This window comes from Sus scrofa, chromosome 7, assembly GCF_000003025.6.
Source record: "Sus scrofa isolate TJ Tabasco breed Duroc chromosome 7, Sscrofa11.1, whole genome shotgun sequence".
Classification (NCBI taxonomy): Eukaryota; Metazoa; Chordata; class Mammalia; order Artiodactyla; family Suidae; genus Sus; species Sus scrofa.
The window spans coordinates 54,537,460-54,555,179 of record NC_010449.5 but is presented as its reverse complement, the minus strand read 5'-3'; the positions used below and the strand labels follow the sequence as shown (position 1 = coordinate 54,555,179).

Sequence of the window (17,720 nt, the reverse complement as noted above, 5' to 3'; positions counted from 1 at the left end):
TTTTCTTATAAATAAGGTTCGCATCTTTCTTAGGCCTAAAATTAAAAAAAGAAACAAAAACGAAAAGCAAAAACAAACAACTCCTTCTAAGCCCTTCCCTGCCCGGTCGACTCAGGACTCCCGGCTGGTGGGCCGCACTGAGCGGGATGTAGGGCGTGGCCGGGGCAGGGGCGGGGCGGCCTCGTAGCCCCGCCCCCAGCCCGCCTCCGGCGGGCCTGGGCGGAGCACGTGGCCCAGTGGGAGGTGCTGCGCTGCCCGATTTATTCCCGTCCAGGAGAAGAAGTGAGAGCCCCCGGGTCTGAACCGCCGAAACGCCGGCTCCCGCGCCCGCGTCCGCCCACCATGCCAGGCCCCCGTCTGCTGACCGCGATCTGTGGCGCGCTCCTCTGCGCCTCCGGCCTCTTCGCCTTCTCCGGTGAGTCGATCGCGCCGCCTCCTCGCCCTCGCCCCTCCTCTCCGCGCCGCTCGGAAGTTCGCGCCGCGCCCTCCCTGTACCTCCTCTGTTTACAAACTTGGTCAAAGAGCCGGGGGCCGCGGAGGGGCGACTTCTCCGGCAGCTCTCGGACGGAAGGCGGGGATGCACTCGGCTGTCTCCGCGCCGGGGGGTTTTGGCCGCTGACGGAGGCTTGAGCGTTGGGCGTGGACCCGGGACACTGGGTGACAGCCCAGCCTCCCCCAGGGATGTGGTTTACACAGAACAAAGGAATCTGCTGTGTAGGGCCTCTCTTTTCCCATCTGTAAAATGAGGCCGGTGAACTGTGAGTCTGACTCGCGCGCCTTCCGCTGGGAAGTTTCTGGGACTCTTGTATTGATAAGTCTTCTCCAGCCAACTTTTCTTGTAACTCTCTCCCAAGCCCTGGCGGCTGGTTAGTTCCCTGGAGTTTTGTCCTCCTCTTAAAAGTAGGTATCTGGTCATATAAACGAAGGGCTGGGGAGTGGATAGAATGGATGAGGCTTCAGTGGGGCCCGGGAGGGGCTGGGAAAAGGGCTGCGGCTCCTGACTCCTCCTCCCCCCCCCCCCCGCCCCCGTGGCCTTGGCCTAAAGCTCTATCTTCCTTGGTCCTCCTCCCCCCCGCCTAGGAGGCAACCTGCAGACTGCAGGCTGGGCCTGGGGATGCTCCACCCGCCTCACAGTAGGCTGAGGAAGGGGTGCCCGCAGGGTGGGGGGAGACGGCAAAGACTCTTCAGGTGCAACCCCCGCCCCATCATTTTATTATAGAAAGAGGATTGACCTAAGCAAGGAGGGGGTAGGTTGTTTGTCACAGCGGGACCCTGGCTCTGTCCTCCCAGGTCTGGAGCGGAAGCCTTAAGGCCACTCCAAGCTTCCTCCGGAGACAGTGAGATGGTCTTAAAAGTCCCCTGCCACTCCTCTCTAGCCCCAAAGCCTGAGAGGCCTGGGGAAATCTCCCAAAGAGGCCAGGACCCTAAAATCCCAAAGGTGGTTTTGGAGAGGGGGAGCTGGCTTTTCAGGAGGGGGACGCACCAGGGCTGCAGTGCCCAAGTGAGTCTGTCAAGGGCCTGCCAGGCAGGGGACACCTTTAACTTTCCCATTTTTCTGCTAGCTAGCTTTGCCCTGGTGCGGTTGGGAGAGGGAGAGAGGGGAGTTGGACCTTGCTGGCATGGGGAGCTCAGGGCTCTGGCCATTCCCAAGCCTCTGTCCCGGGTAGTGCCTGCTGCCTGTCAGGTCAGGGAGGGGATTAACCTGCTATTTAAAGCCAATGACTAAATAGCTCCTTGGGAGCTGCCTTAAGCTCCTGAGGCCCACGCTCTAGCGCTCATTAACGGTGCTCTTCCTGGAGCTCCAGCCCAGCTCTCAGGGGCTCTGGGGTTTCAGAAGGGCCTTCCAGCCTGGGATGGTGTGACTCTGGGGAGGAGAAAAGGGTTCTTCTGTCTTATCCCAAATGACAGGTTTGGGTGTGGGGTCTGGGGCAGCCCTTTGGGGTTGCCGAGGCCAGCTAGGAGAGGTTCCACAGGCCTGGCTGACCCAGTGGGCTGAAGTTCACCCAAGTCAAGCAAGGGATTGGGGATAGCGCCTCTGTCCCCCAGGTCCCCAACCAGGAGGCATGTCGTCCTCCTCCGGCCCTCTTCCCATCCCGGGTTTCTCAAACCTGCTCTTCCTCCTCACCCCTCCGCCCACCTTCCTCTCTTACCAGAGGCGAGTTGATAGCCTCCTTGGTGCTCTCCTGGCCTCCTGCCTCACCCGCTCCAGTCACATTGCCACCCAGAGCTGGAGGGATCTTTGTGTGCCTACAAGAGGCCTCTCTGCCCTCGGCCTTTTCTTCACTTTCTCCTTCCCCAAAGAGGGAAGGGGTTTCCCACTCCTCCCTCATGCTTGAGAAGCTCTGATTTTTTTCCCCTGGTGGACAGGGGTGGGGAGGCTGAAAGAAGGATAAGAGCCCCTGTTCTGCAGGATGGAACATCTGAACTTGTTATTCTTTTTTTTTTGTCCCTTTTTGTCTTTTCTAGGGCCGCACCCACAGCATATAGAGGTTCCCAGGCTAGGGGTCTAATTAGAGCTGTAGCCGAGGCAAAGCAGGATCTGAGCCGCGTCTGTGACTTTCACCACAGCCCACAGCAACGCTGGATCCTTAACCCACTGAGCGAGGCCAGGGATCGAACCTGAAACCTCGTGGTTACTAGTCGGATTCGTTAACCACTGAGCCACGATGGGAACTCCAGAACCTGTTGTTCTTAAGAATCCCTCCCCACCTACCTCTTCAGCCGCTCCTTACTGTCCTCCCGCGTAGCATGTCCTCTGTGCTTCTGCTTTTCTTTAGAAAGATCTTTCCTCATTTCTCATGCTGGGCATCCTCCCACTCTGACTTTTCCACCAGTTCGAATGTCCCCACCTCTGAAATGTCCAGCTCTCTGGCAGAAACCAGCCTTCACTGGCCTGTTGTGCAGACCTCTATGAGAGCTCATGGCATCATTACCTGTGTACTTGGCCACCTCTTTCCTCTGGTTGTTTTTTTTTTTTCTTTTTAGGGCTGCACCTGCAGCATAAGGAGGTTTCCAGGCTAGGGGTTGAATTGGAGCTGCAGCCGCCGGCCACAGCCACAGCCACAGCAACGCCAGATCCGAGCCGTGTCTCTGACCTACACCACAGCTCATGGCAACACTGGATCCTTAACTGCCTGAGCAAGGCCGGGGATCGAACCTGCATCCTCATGGATACTAGTCAGGTTCATTACCGCTGAGCCACGACGGGAACGCCTCCTCTGGTTTCTTTAGGCCTGGGCTGCACCTGATTCCTCTGTCTCAGGGACCCAAGATGCACATGGCCGTCGTCATCGTCGGTCCCCCAAATATTTACTGAGTGAGTGATTTGTTGTTTCTGAGTCAGAACTGTCATTACAGGTGACTTCTGTGATTCCAGCCAGTGCCTGAATGGTGGGACCTGTTTGTTGGACCAGGATCCCCAAAACCCCTTCCACTGCCTCTGCCCTGAAGGTTTCACGGGCCTCATATGCAACGAGACTGAGAAAGGTACCTGCCTGGGCCTTGCCTGGCCACTCCCCACCAGCTCCCAGTTGCAGCACAGGCTGCTGGGCGGCGCTCATCCTGAAGTGGGCACTGGTCCTCAGCCCCCTTCCTGTCATCCCCAGCTTTTCCCTGGAAGCTCCCAGGTCATTTGGAAAGCGGGGTGCCTCCTTCATTATTAATGGCCTACACATGACCCTCCTTGGCTCCAGGCGGGACCCAGACCCCGTGGGGCAAGACTGGGGGGGGGTCGGGGGGAGGTGGGCAGTGGGCTGAGTTTGGGCCAAGGGGCCTTTCGGGCTCGGCGCATCTGCCTGCTGTGTTCCCAGATCCTTCCTGATCCTCTACCCATGTTATCTGCTCTCCCACCCCACCCCCAGGTCCCTGTTTCCCAAATCCCTGCCACAATGATGCGGAATGTGAGGTGATTGATGACGCCCACCGAGGGGATGTCTTTACCCAGTACATCTGCAAGTGCCCTCATGGCTACACGGGCATCCACTGTGAGATCAGTGAGTATCTGGGGGTGCCTGCCCAGGGGCGGGGGGACCCACCCTGAGCCACAGTCCTGTGCTGGCCTTATTCCTGTGTCAGGGCCTCCTCTGGGTAGATTGGGAGTGGGACAGAGCCGAAGGTAGGCTGGGGGGCCGAGGGGGACAGAGGAGGGAGCCTTCGTCCAGCCTGGCCCTCTCTCCTGGGACTGCAGGCCAGGCCTGCGGTCCCTGCAGGGAAGTGAGGGGTGGTGGTGACTCCAGAGGTCGTGGGAGTGTTATTTTCTGCCACCATGAACCAGACACGTAGCATCAGAGTTAAGACCTGGGGTTTTTCCACCTAGAGGGGAGCACCAACGCGATCTTAATCTTTTGGGACCAGGAGGTCAGTTAATGAGACATGGGCCTGAGTTCTGGTCTCGGTTGCAGAACTCAGGGAGGTGGGAGGGGGCTGGGCAGGCTGGGCCGATCCCTCACAGTCAGGCGGTCAGAGGCCCGGCGTGTGCAGAGGGGCTGAGCAGCCTGGCTGCTCGGTTATCTGCTGAGCCACAGAACGGCCCTCTGAGCATAGCTGGGACCTCCCACAAAGCAGGCTTCTTCCTCACCTGTTGTGGTTGGAAGAGTCCACATCCAGGCCCGGGGGGTAGGTGGCGTTAGATTTCTGCAGTCCAGAGGGTCTGTCGCTGAGCATCGTGGGCGGGGGACAGACGGGCTGTAGGCAGATGTGCGGACAGACACCAGGAGGAGGGAGGGCTAGGCCAGCTGTGTGGGAGCCGGCTCCTGGGGGAGGGCAGGTGAAGTGCCTGCAACACCTCTCACCTCAGAGGAGATGGCCCGAGGGCCCTGGGCTGAGGCCAGTGTGTCAGAGACACTGGCTGGACGAATGTGTGGGGGGGGTGTGCGTCACCAAGGCTGAGGGAGCCCTGGGTGGGGCCAAGTGGGCCCACTAATTACTGTGCTGGGAGCCCAGGTAACCCTGGGTGTGCCTGAGTTGGAATTACTCGTCTAGCCTCCCTCTGCTTCTTGGCCTGGGGTCTGTCCCAGGCTGGATAGGGCAGCACCTTGGGCAGAAGAAGGTAGGAGGTGACCACAAAGCCGGAGGACCCTCCCAGAGGGACCTTGGCTGACCCTCCTTATTTGTTTTTGTTTGTTTTGCTTTTCAGCGCCCCACCTGCTGCATAGGGAGGTTCCCAGGCTAGGGGTAGAATTGGAGCTACAGCTGCCAGCCTATACCGCAGCCACAGCAATGTGGGATCCAAGACACATCTTCCATCTACAGCACAGCTCATGGCAACACCGGATCCTTAACCCACTGAGCGAGGCCAGGGATCGAACCCGCGACCTCATGGTTCCTAGTTGGAATTGTTTCTGCTGCGCCATGATGGGAACTCCCCCTCCTTATTTGCTATATAGTGTGTTTCCTTGGAGCCCACAAGGACCCCATGTTTGGGGCCCAAAGGCCCAAAGAATGCACCTTTGGACATGAGAAGGTGGGACAGTGCGGACCTGTTCAGACCTCTGCTCAGCCAGTGGTTGGCTTTAATCTTTCCCCGAGAGAGTGTCATTCCCCGAGAGAGTGTCATTCCCCGAGTTGGACACAAGCCTGGGGTGTTGGGGTGAGGGTGGATCTACTCCGGGTTCTCTGCTTGGGAGCGGAGGCCCAGGCACCCCAGCCCAGCCCCAAGGACCACATCACTGGGGTAGCGGTGAAAGTGATGGGCCTCAAGGCTGGGGGTGACTTCCCAGATGGCTTGGTCAGGACCGGCAGGTGGAAGGGGCAAAGGATTCGAGGGAAAACAGAATGGCACTCACACCCCAGCCAGAAGACTCCTGCCAGTGGGATTCTGGAAAACTCCAGGCAGACGAGCTTGTTGCTCTATGTGTATGTTGTCCACTGTGCATGCTGTCCACTGTGGTGGTGAGGCACCCCTTCCTCCACAGCCATCGTCCTGGGGAAGCCAGGGGCTGGGCTGGATGTGGTGGTCCTCCTGGTGGGGTGGGGACACGAGGAAGAGGAGGTCACACAGGTATATTCTGTCACCAGCCTGCCCCCTTTCTCTGTTAGAATAATTGCTGCTCGGTGCCCTGTAAAAATAAGACCACCTACCGCAGCCTGGCAGGGGCTCCAGTTGCCAATCCCAGCAGTGCCATGAGTGCCCATCTGGTCTGGAACCTTCCGGCAGCCTGGGCCCCAGATCCCCATGAGTCTGCCAGGCCAGGAGTACCTGCTCCTCAGTCCTCATTGTCCCTTTGCAGTCTCTGCTCCGGGTTCTTGGCAGAGCCCATCCTGTCTTGTCCTCATGTGCTCTGGGTCCCACCTGTTTGGGTGGCCCTCTGACTGCCCCCTCCCCTCCCCCCTCCTCCAGTCTGCAATGCACCTCTGGGCATGGAGACGGGTGCCATCGCTGACTTCCAGATCTCCGCCTCGTCCATGCACTTGGGTTTCATGGGTTTGCAGCGCTGGGCCCCGGAGCTGGCCCGCCTGCACCGCGCTGGCATCGTCAATGCGTGGACAGCCAGCAACTATGACAGAAACCCCTGGATCCAGGTGTGGAAGGGATGGCTCGGGGTGGGTGCTGTGATGGGAGGTGAGAAGGGGAGAGGAATGTGCCTGCTTTTGGGGGTCACCACGTGAGGGTTCATAACCGGAGTCCAGGTAGCAAGGTAGCAGCTTCCCATGGGTGCAGTCTCTTTACGTGTAGGGCAGCTTTTTTTTTTTTTTTTCTTTTTAGCATAATACCCACGGCATATGGAAGATCCGAGGCCGGGGGTTGAATCTGAACTACAGCTGCAGGCCTACACCACAGCCACAGCAACAAGGGATCCAAGCCGTGTCTGTGACCTACACCAATGGCAATGCCAGATCCTTAACCCACTGAGTGAGGCCAGGGATTGAACCCACATCCTTATGGATAATACTTGGATTTGTTTCCGCTGCGCTACGATGGGAACTCCCAGTATAGGGCAGCTTCGAGGGGCTTGGAGTGGGTGGGTGGGATGAAGGGGAGTGGTTGCTAGGCTGCAGAGGGCCTGTTTGCACTGGATGCAGCCTCTGGGGGCTCATCCTTGTATGCTTCCCTGAGCATAGGGTTCAAAGCCTGAAGAGGGCCACATGAGAAAGTTCCCCTCCTTTATCCTGCTTGGGTTAGGGGAGGGGTGGGGGTGGGAAGAACCCGGCAGACAAGGGTCCTGTCCTCCCTGCCCTGGTCCAGGTGAATCTGCTGCGGAGGATGCGGGTGACGGGCGTGGTGACACAGGGTGCCAGCCGTGCAGGCAGCGCCGAGTACATAAAGACTTTCAAGGTGGCCTACAGCAGTGACGGACGCAAGTTCCAGTTCATCCAGGGTGCAGAGGAGTCAGGAGATAAGGTGAGCTTGTCAGAGCCCTCCAGAAGGGCTGCATTCAGTGCTGTTTGAGGGACCCCAGTGAAGCAAGCCTATCCTGGGTGGGTTTGGCCATGAGGCGGGTTTTCAGGTGCATCTTGGTTCTCAGAAATTGGGAAGCCCAGATTAGTTACAAGTCGTAGACCCATTTTAGAGCTTAGACTAGTGAAACTCAAAAAGCTGCAGTGACTTGTTGAGGGTGACGCTAGTGGTAGAGACAGGATGTATTCAGAGCCTTTGGGGATACCAGGTACAGTTGTACAGGTTGTACACTGCTCAAGGGTATCATTACTGTCACCATTCACAATATAGACATTGTATGTTTGTGTACTTCTGTCTGTAGAATTGTTCTAATAAAGTGGGTGTGTTTTGTTTTTAATTTTTGGCTGTTTAGGGCTGCACCCGAGGCATATGGAGGTTCGCAGGCTAGGGGTCAAATTGGAGCTACAGCTGCCAGCCTATGCCATAGCCACAGCAATGCCAGATCCGAGCCACATCTGTGACCTACACCACAGCTCACGGCAATGCCAGATCCTTAACCCACTGAGTGAAGCCACGGATCGAACCTGCAACCTCATGGTTCCTAGTCAGATTTGTTTCTGCTGTGCCACGACGGGAACTCCAAAATGTTTTTTTTGTTTGTTTGTTTTGCTTTTTGGTCTTTTTAGGGCTGCACTTGCATCATATGGAGGTTCCCAGGCTAAGGGTCTAATTAGAGCTGTAGCCCCTGGCCTACACCACAGCCACAGCAACTCCGGATCCGAGCTGCGTCTGCAACCTGCACCACAGCTCACAGCAACGCCAGACCCTTAACCCACTGAACAAGGCCAGGGATCGAACCTATGTCCTCATGGATACTAGTCAGCTTTGTTACCGCTGAGCCACGACAGGAACTCCTAACAAAGTGTTTTGAGAAAGGTGCACCTTTTCCTAACTTCCACAGAGGCACACCATAGATCATTGGTGGCCCTGTGTGACAGACGGGGGCTTATGCCCAGGCTTCATGGTGACCAAGGAAGGTCCAAAAAGAGGAATCTGTGTTGAGGACTGTGAGGTGGCCAGAGGAAGGGCTGAACCCCTGCTGGCTCAGCTAAGCCCCCTCTGCCTCCAGGCTGAAAGGGGCAGGGGAGGTGGGACTGCCCACACTGACTCACTCCTGCTTCTTCCCTCCTAGATATTTATGGGTAATTTGGACAACAGCGGCTTAAAGGTCAACCTGTTTGAGGTCCCTCTGGAGGTGCAGTATGTGAGGCTGGTGCCCATCATCTGCCACCGGGGCTGCACACTCCGCTTTGAGCTCCTTGGCTGTGAGCTGAGTGGTGAGTGTTGGGGGCTTCGGCATCCCCGGAGATGGCCTTCCACATGCTGAGCTGGGGAGGGTGGCAGTGAGGCCTGGGAAGCTGGGCTCCCCCAGGACATGGCCACCAGAGGGCTCTCCTGGCCCGCTTTGGGTGTTCACTCTCTGCTGGTTGGCAGAAGAAAAAAGATCCCACTTCAGTTTTCAAAGTGTTTTCACTCTGATTTGGTTCCTTGAGCTTCTCAAACATGTAAGGTAGTTCTGTTTTGCAGATGTCTGTTTCACCACAAGGGCGGGGGTTTGGTTTTATTCATTGCTGCGTTCCCAGTGCCTAGACCAGTGCCGGATCATAGGCGCTCAATCAATATTTGTTGAATGAGTGAGTGAGTGAATGAATGAATGAATGGGGAAAGTGAAGCCCAGATAAATTATCTGTCAAGGACACACAGCTGGTAGGTATTCAAAGTTAGTCTGGGGAGTTCCTGCCATGGCTCAGTGGTAATAGACCCAACTAGTATCCATGAGGATATGGGTTCAGTCCCTGGCCTCGCTCAGTGGGTTAAGGATCCAGTGTTGCAGTGAGCTGTGGTGTAGGTCCAGATGTGGCTTGGATCCCTTGTTGCTGTGGCTGTGGTGTAGGCTGGCAGCTACAGCTCCAATTTTACCCGTAGCCTGGGAACCTCCATATGCCAAGGGTGCAGCCCTAAAAGGACCAAAAGGAAAAAAAAAAAAAAAAAAAGGAAGAACTTAGTCTGAATCCCTAGGCTTTTGACACCCACCCATCCACTGTTTGTCCCCCCAAACCCTTAGTCTGCATTCAGGAGAAACAAGGGGTTTCTAGGGCCATAGGATCATAGGGCTGGAGCTGGTGACTCTTGGTGCCCTTTCCAGAGAGATTCTGTGATGGAGGGCTAGGGGACCAGAAAGGGACAGGTTTTTGCTGAGCCATAAAAACTCAGCATTGAATAGTCGGGGTGCAGGGATTGGGCTAAAGGCCTTATCTCAGCCCAGCCCCCTCTGAGGGCGGGTATTTCCGGCTCTTTGCAGCCACAGTGCCACCTGCTGGCCACCAGCAGAACTTTAGGGCTCCCTAGGCAGAGCTGCAGGGCGGAGGTTGTTCTCTGCTTCTCATTGTCCCCAAGACCCACCCTTTCTGGCACCTGTTCCTTTTATCCCATTTTGGTTACCACCCAGTGCCCCTCAGGGCCGAGGTCGGTGTGTGGGGTTAGTCTTGTTTGTAAAGCGTGAGCTTAAGTCAGCCTGTTCTAGCTCCCTGGGAACACTGCCTTCTGAGCCTGATCGTTTTAAGTGGTGAGTGACTTTGCCTTCTGCTGAAAGGAAATTCAGGTGGTTGGTAGAGGACAGAGACAGGTCTGGGGGCCACCATCCTGGGCTCTTCTCTCTGGAGACCCTCACCTCTTGCCGTCACAGTCTGAAGCCTCTGGCTATTTCAGTTACCTTCCTGAGCCTGTCACCTCCGGGTCCCTCTAAGGCCAGGGGAGGGTGGATCTGGTGAGGTGAGGAAGTGAATGTTCCCTGTCTGCTTTCCCTCAAGGGCCAGACTGTCTCCTTTCCCTCATAGGCATTCCAGGCGGCTGGAGAGAGCGTTGGTGTGCACCTCTCTGCATGTGCGTGTGCACTTGTGCAGTTGTGTGGGGCTGAGGTCTCGGCATTTCCACACATGCTCTGCACCAAGGTTCCTCTGTTCCAGCAGGCACAGTGTCTTTGGTGAATCGATTAGTTATTTACCCCAGGAGAGATGTTTTTTTAGGATATTTATTAAGCTCCTTCTAAGTGTCTGGCTCATAGGAACAGTACAGGTGAAATCCCTGACCTCATGGAAATTGCATTCTTCTTCTTCTTCTTCTTCTTTTTTTTTTTTTTTTTTTTTTTTTTTTTTTTTTTTTGGCTTTTTCAGGGCCGCACCTGCAGCATATGGAGGTTCCTGAGTCCAGGGATCGAATCTGCATCCTCATGGATCCTAGTCGTATTTGTTTCTGCTGAGCCATGACGGGAACTCCCAGAATCCTCATTTTAACAGGGAGAAGCATTGCTGTGGTACCTCACTTTGCAGGAGGGGAGTCTGAGGACCCGAGACTGGAAGGGACTGCCCAGGGTCACATGGCGAGTGATGGAGCTCAGTCCTTCTCTCCGCTTGGTGCCCCTCCTAATGGCATTTTATCTGGAAGGCTGTCTGACTTCCTGGGGGGAAGTGGCCCAGAAGTGAAGGAGGGGGGTGCATGAACTCCTGTAAGCAGATGGTCTGTAGAAGGGTCCACCTTGAGCAAGCGATGCCTTGGTGGCCTCAGTGGCTTGCTCCAAGCTTGTGCCAGTGTCATGGCTCTCCGGGTCTGGAGCTGAGAGATGAGCCACCCCCCAGCCCAGCAGCCTCTCTCTGTGGGGAGAGGGTGGAGCTGACCTGGTGCACAGCTGCCCTCACAAGGAAATGGCACGGCTGGTCTCATCAGCTCACTCTGGAACCATATGTCTTTAGTGGCAAGGGTGGGAGCATCTGGGGAGGCAGAGATGGAAAGCATCATGAACCATAGCCTGCTCTCAGATGGGGCCACGGCTTTCCAGACCCACGCCCACCCCCGATTCTGCAGAGGGACAGGCAGAATGGAGTGGAGGTTCTGTTACATGTGAGACATGCCCATCGTTCTCTTGGGAGTCTTTTTTTTTTTACCTTTTAGGGCTTTGCCTGCAACATATGGAAGTCCCCAGGCTAGGGATCCAATTGAAGCTGCAGCTGCTGGCCTATGCCACAGCCACAGCAACACGGGATCCGAACTGCATCTGAGACTTACACCACAGCTCATAGCAACACTTGATCCTTAACCCACTGAGTGAGGCCAGGGATCGAACCCGTGTCTTCATGGATACTAGTTGGGTTCATTACCGCTGTGCCACGATGGGAACATCCTCTTGGGAGTTTTATCGCCTGCCCATCCTTGACTGCTCTGGCTGCCTGCAGGTACAAAACAGCTGGGCATATTCCCGGTGTTCGGGGCAGGCCCCGAGTGAAATCAAGGCCAGCTTCTCAGGCAGCCCTCCCAGGCCTGTCTGAGTGCACGCCCTGTAGTGAGTGTGTGAAGGCCCTTTGGGAGGGGCTGCTGGGCAGAGATTCAGGGATCTTCCTAAGCCCCAGGAGCTCTGATTTTTCAGCTTCCACCTGCTGGAGAGCAGGAATGCTGTCCTGGTCATTGCCGGGTCACCACCAGGCAGGTGTTCATGGCTCTGGTTGCGTGCATGCATAAGTGGTGGAGATAGTATCGTAGTGTGGCTGGTGATGAGGAGTGTGTGTGTGTGTGACTTAGGCACAGTGCTTAAAGGCTCTCAGCCTCAGTCTTCTCATCTGTGGAATGGGGTTACTGTTCATTCTGGTTTGGGGGCGGTAGATTGAATGACTGAAGTAAGTACTGAATCGATGCAATGGGTGTTATTAACCCTCTGGATGGTACTCGCAGGACTCAGTGTAGGAAGTGCTATGAGTCGGAGGAGGGAGAAGTCCCACCCAAGTGAGGTGGTCTGGGCAGCTCCTTGGAGGAGGCATCTCACAGTCTGGCCTTGAAGGAGGGTGGGAGGTGATGGGTCAGGGTCTGCCCTGGGGCACGGGGACACGAGTGGTAGGTGACCTCTGCAGAGAAAGTGGGGGGTGGTTTGGGGGGCTGAATTGCGGAGCAGGTGGGGCAGCCACAGGACAGTAGAGCTGTTGGTTCTGAAAGGTGGAAGGAGCCTCTGTCTGTGGTCCAAGGGAAGGCCAGAGGCTGGGCAGGAGCCGGAGTTGTTTTCTCCTTCATCGCCTCCCACTCACACCCCGGGGAGGCTGCGGATCCCAGATCTGAGTGACAGAACCCCCCTTTGGCTGGCAGGATGCGCTGAACCCCTAGGCCTGAAGGACAACACCATCCCCAACAAGCAGATCACAGCCTCCAGCTTCTACAGGACCTGGGGCCTGAGTGCCTTTAGCTGGTATCCCTTCTATGCGCGGCTGGATAATCAGGGCAAGTTCAATGCCTGGACCGCCCAGTCCAACAGTGCCTCTGAGTGGCTGCAGGTGGGTCAAGCTTCCTCCTGGGAAACAGGGTGGGGGTAGGGTGGGGTTGGGTGCGATTGGGTGGGGTGGCTAGATCTTTGACCTGGGCCCAGCGAGCTTTCTGCTCCCTGGAGGGAGTTTCTGCAATGCTTTGGTTTTGCTCTGTCTTCCTCTCATGCCCCCACCTTTCTCCTGATTCTGTGACTTCAGAGGGGGGATAGTGGGGGTGCTCAGGGCTGCTTTCTGAGGCCCCCAGCCCTGGGTGGTGAAGGTGTATATGTGTAGGGGGGGCCGCCTCCATTGGCTGCCACCTGGTGAGAAGGCTGAGCCCATGGACAGGAGGGAGTTGGAGAAGGGACATGGGTCCCAGACACCCCGGGATTTTCTGCCTGAACATAGAGGATGCACTTTAACGCACTGTCTGAGAACACGCCATGGGACAGCCCTTGGGTTTCCTTGAAATTTGAAAACAGGGGAGTCATAGACAATCAGAGCATCCCTGAGCTCCCTGGCGGTGCAGTGGGTTAAAGAGCCTGGCGTTGTCCCTGCTGTGGCTCTGGTTGCTGCTGTGGCACGGGTTCGATCTCTGGCCTGGGAACTTTTGCGTGCTATAGTCATGGCCCAAAACAAAAGGCCTGGGTTTAAAAACAAAAAGACAGGCTTTCTTCTTCTTCTTCTTCTTCTTCTTCTTTTTTTTTTGCTTTTTAGGGCTGTACCTGTGGCATATTGAAATTCCCAAGGTAGGGGTCAAATCAAAGCTGCAGCTGCCGGCCTACACCACAGCCACAGCAACACGGGATCCGAGCTGTGTCTGCGACCTACACCACAGCTCAGGGCAACACTGGATCCCTATTCCCCTGAGCGAGGCCAGGGATCAAACCCACATCCTCATGGAGCCTAGTCGGGTTTGTTAACCACTGAGCATGACAGGAACTCCAAGACAGGCTTTATGCTTAAAAAAAGAAAGACAACCATAGCATCCACTCATCTTCTAGTTGAGGGAACCAGGTCCTGACAGGGTAAGGACTTCCTGGGGCTCACCTGCTGGTTGGCAGTGAATTGGGTTTGCAGCCTGGGTCTTGGCACTGCCTGCCCAGGGGCTAGCAGGCAGGCTCCTTGGGATGGGCAGGGGTGGGGGCAGAAGGGGTGTCTCTGGGTTCCAAGGAGCCTGTGGGGCCAGGTTCCATGACCAGCTGCTCACCTTGGGACCCCCTCAGGACCCATATCAGGCTGAGGACAGCCCTGCAGGGGCCTCAGGAGCAGGTCATGCGCCTGTATGTGGTTGCGGCCTCTCCTGTCCCTCTTCCCATCATGCGAGAGGTTGGCCGTGAGTTCGGGGCCCTTGCCCTGAAATCTGAGCTTCATCACAGTGAAGGGCTTAACGTGTCTGACCAAGTAGGTGGAGTTATTTCTGCCAGCTTTATAGACAGGGAAACAGGCTCTGCCAAGCGAAGTGGTTTCCCCCAAACTAGAATGGACGCCCCAGTGTGTCTGCCTTTACGTGCTTCCTGGAGATGTTCCAGAGCAAGTGGGGTTGATTTTGTCCCCCTGTAGATTGACCTGGGCTCCCAGAGGCGAGTAACTGGCATCATCACCCAGGGAGCCCGAGATTTTGGCCACATCCAGTATGTGGCAGCCTACAAGGTGGCCTACAGCGACGATGGTGTGAGCTGGACCGAGTACAGGGACCAGGGGGCCCTGGAAGGCAAGGTGAGTGCATGCCCAGCCATCCTTGCTGCCTGCCTCCCCAGTGCCCTGCGCGTCTGACGGGGGGCCCTCCTGTCACCCCCTCTGCCCCCAGATCTTCCCTGGCAACTTGGACAACAATTCCCACAAGAAGAACATGTTTGAGACGCCTTTCCTGACCCGCTTTGTGCGCATCCTGCCTGTGGCCTGGCACAACCGCATCACCCTTCGTGTGGAGCTGCTGGGCTGTTAGCGGGTGGGGGGGCCCGGGTGAAGTGGCGGGCAGGGCCGTGGGGGCACCCGCCCGTCCCCTGGTCCTCCTGGCCTTCTGGGACCTGCTGCCTCCTCCTCCTGCCCTCCCGATTGTAGCTGACCTGGGGGCGGGGGGTTCAGTCACCTCTCCCTCCCTCCTTCCCTCCCCCTTCCCCCCACATGCCCCTGGTGCCCGGCCCTCATGCCATCCTGTTTTCTTAGGCATGGTGGGAGTCTGAGATAGACAGGGAAGGGCGAAGGCGGGGATATGGGTCACCTGCACCTCTCTGGTCCCTGCTCCCGGCTTCTTGCCTCCCTGGCCCATCACCCACCCTCCTCGTTCCCCTGGCCCTGAGGCCCCAGCCCAGAGAGAAGATCTCTTCTTGCCCCTCAGCCGTGAGGCCCGATGTCACCACTCCTGTTGCTGCCACCAAGCCCCCCAACCCCTCTCCCACTTCCCTCCAGGGACCTATCTTGCCCCTTGTCCTGAAGCCTCGGAGGGTGGATGTGGGGGGCCCTCTGTACCGATTCTGCACCCCAGAGTACACAGGCAACTTCCAAAATATATTTATATCACCCCCTGAACTCTCTCGAAGTGGTTCCTCTTTGCTCTGTTGAAATGTGCATTGGCTTTGGCTGGTTCCCCCCTTAGGCATTCTGGTGTCACCTGCCTTCTGACTACGGAGAGGCAGGAGCTACGGTGGGGGGGTCCCACGGGAGGGGCCAGGACTGTTCCCCTCGGTCCTCCCACTCTTCAGACCCCTGCGGCCCTGGGGTAGCTGCTGTCAGGCGAGCGGCCCAGGGAGCCCATGCAGAGGCCAGCTTTTGGATGCCTTTGCTCCGGTCCCACACCGGAAGACAGGCCAAGGCTGCTGGTTTTCCCCATCTGCAGTTTGCGTGTTCTCTGCAACGGGAGGGGGGAGTGGTGGAGTGGGGGTTGGGGTGGGCTGAAGGAACTATTAGAAACTCTATGAACCCCGGCTGCAGTCAGAGCTGTAGGAGGCCCTGGGGTGCGGTGTCTCGTCATGGGGGAGGGGGCCGGGGTTCTGCCAAGCAGGCAGGAGGCCTCCTGGCCAAACCCACTGGTTCCTGGGAGGCCACTGGCAACTTCCCTCCTGGGCCTGTACCCCTCTCCCCACCCTCACACCCACCCGCCCAGGCCGCAGGCCAGTGATCTAGGGGAGGGCTGGCCGATGAGTAAAGGGGGAGGTGAAACATCCCAGCATTCAATGCCTGGGGACACTAGATGAGTTTTCCTGAGCAGCCTTTGGGAGCCAGGCCGTGCTATGTACAAGTACCTCCAGGCAGCAGATCTGGCCAGGCAGCTGCCAAGGCGAAGGTGTGGCTTTGTTGGAAGGTCCTCAGGGAAATTAGGATGGAAGGTCCCCCCCCCCATCTGTTACCAGGGCTTCTTGGCTGGGAAGGGACAGAAGAAAAGGCCCTGGCCGTGGAGGTCTCTGAAGAAGCTGAGCACGTGGGGTCCCCACTGCTGCGAACCCCTGGGCCCACGTCTTCCTGTTTCAGAGCTCTGCCCCCTGGAGCCGCATGGGTTGGGTTTGGAGTCACTCCTTCGGGGTGGTTGCTGGCCTCAGGTCTCCTTTCCTGCCACCATCCTGCTCTGGCCTCTTCTGGGGACTGGCAGACAGTGGAAGAAGCATCTTTCACCATGCCCCAGCCCTTTCGACCCCCGCATCTCTGCTCTGGGGTGGTTCTGCTTCCCCCAGAATTAATTGTGGTTCAAGCCTTGTTAGAACCCAGGAATCCCACCTGCAGAGGGGGAAACAGAGCTTCACTCCCATGTGTCAACTTGTCCCTCTTTGAGGCATTGAATTTTCTGCAGGCCAGACTCATTGGCTGGCTGGCAGGGTGGTCTGGTGAGCAGTGGTCACAAGTCCCCCACCTGGCCCAGGAGACCCAAGGTGACCCCAGAATTGCCTAAGCCACCTCTCAGTCCCTTCTTCCACTCCTCTTTGCAGCCTTGGATGTGTTGGCCTTCTGAAAGTCCCCCTCCTGGGACCCTGGACTGGGGGCCCCTCATTTCTGACCCCTTCTGCCCTAGGCTGTTGCTGAGCAGGCACCTCCACTTCACCAGCATTCACCATCACCTCTGCAGATTGAGGTTTTTATTCCTGACAGCAGTCCTGAGAGCCAGCTCTGAGATTCCACCTACTGGCCAGTCCTGCCACTGGCTGGGATGTTGAGCTTGCTTCGTTGTAGCAAAACTGACCTTCTCAGCTGTCCATTCCTCTCCCTACCCCTGTGGCTGTCCCTACCCCTGTGGGCCCTTGACCCACCGCTCCCGGGAGTCGAGTCTCCTTTCCGTTCCTGGTTTTAATAGAGTGGAGGGGTTAGGAGCACAAGGCCTCAAGTCAAGAGGACCTGGGTTCAAATCCTGGCTCTTGAGTGCCCTTGGGCAATTTCCTTAAACCTCCCTGGGCCTCAGTTTCCCTGTTTGTAAAGTGGGAGGAATAGGACCTACTCCATGGTCTTGGAACTGATGGAGAGAATGTATGCAAACACCTATGCAAAGCCTGGTGGCAGAGAAGCTTGTGAGTTTCCTCCTTGGAACTCATGTCCTGTTTTTTTTCTCTTGCCAGTCCTCTTGCGTCCAGTGCTCAGACGGGTCTCTCTTCCTTGTGGAGGAACCTTCATTGGTTCCCTTTTGTTCATCATGCTGCCATTCACTTTGGTGCAATTTAATCTCATCCACCGCAGCTCTTCATGCTGTGATTTACTCCTGGCTGCGTGTGTGCAACACCCCCCACACACACACACACCCCCACACGGGCTGTCAAAATTGTGTTTAGAAAGAGGCTCTGGGTTCAGTGACCACTTGGCCAGCTCCCAGCCGAGGCTGAAGGACCTCCTGAGGCTTTGCTGCTGCGGAAATGATAGGGCTGTCCAGGCCAAGCCTCCCCGTCGATCTGGAGGGGAAAAAAATCACCCCGTCCAAACAGAGGCATCCTGGGAAGTGGCTGCCTGATGGCCTTGCTGACAGGTCAGGCGTCTAAGGCAGGGTTCCGCCCCTGTTAGAGGGCCAATCAGAAGGCCCATCGCTCCTGCGGGGCCTCTGGCAGCACCATCCCTTATCCCTT

The 17,720-nt window shown here is 56.9% G+C and overlaps 1 protein-coding gene across 3 annotated transcripts; it reads left to right on the top strand.

Moving 5' to 3' along the window:
* On the top strand, positions 295-15,210 carry MFGE8 (milk fat globule-EGF factor 8 protein). Of its 3 annotated transcripts, none has more exons than NM_001122984.1 (9): positions 295-415; positions 3,358-3,486; positions 3,861-3,992; positions 6,338-6,519; positions 7,184-7,339; positions 8,529-8,673; positions 12,524-12,708; positions 14,242-14,397; positions 14,489-14,626. In NM_001122984.1, exons 1-9 carry the CDS (start codon positions 343-345, stop codon positions 14,624-14,626), a joined length of 1,296 nt encoding a protein of 431 aa, NP_001116456.1. In that variant the 5' UTR covers positions 295-342. The 3 variants fall into 3 exon arrangements, with proteins under 3 accessions (NP_001116456.1, XP_020953965.1, XP_013852399.1); XM_021098306.1 differs by lacking the exon at positions 295-415 and adding an exon at positions 504-900 and having other exon boundaries at positions 14,489-15,210; XM_013996945.2 differs by lacking the exon at positions 295-415 and adding an exon at positions 551-758 and having other exon boundaries at positions 14,489-15,210.

Coding starts and splice junctions, on each gene's coding strand:
- MFGE8 (NM_001122984.1), top strand. CDS start 343: ATGCCAGGCCCCCGTCTGCTGACCGCGATCTGTGGCGCGCTCCTCTGC. Junction 416..3,357: donor CGGCCTCTTCGCCTTCTCCG/GTGAGTCGATCG, acceptor CTGTCATTACAG/GTGACTTCTGTGATTCCAGC. Junction 6,520..7,183: donor ACAGAAACCCCTGGATCCAG/GTGTGGAAGGGA, acceptor GCCCTGGTCCAG/GTGAATCTGCTGCGGAGGAT.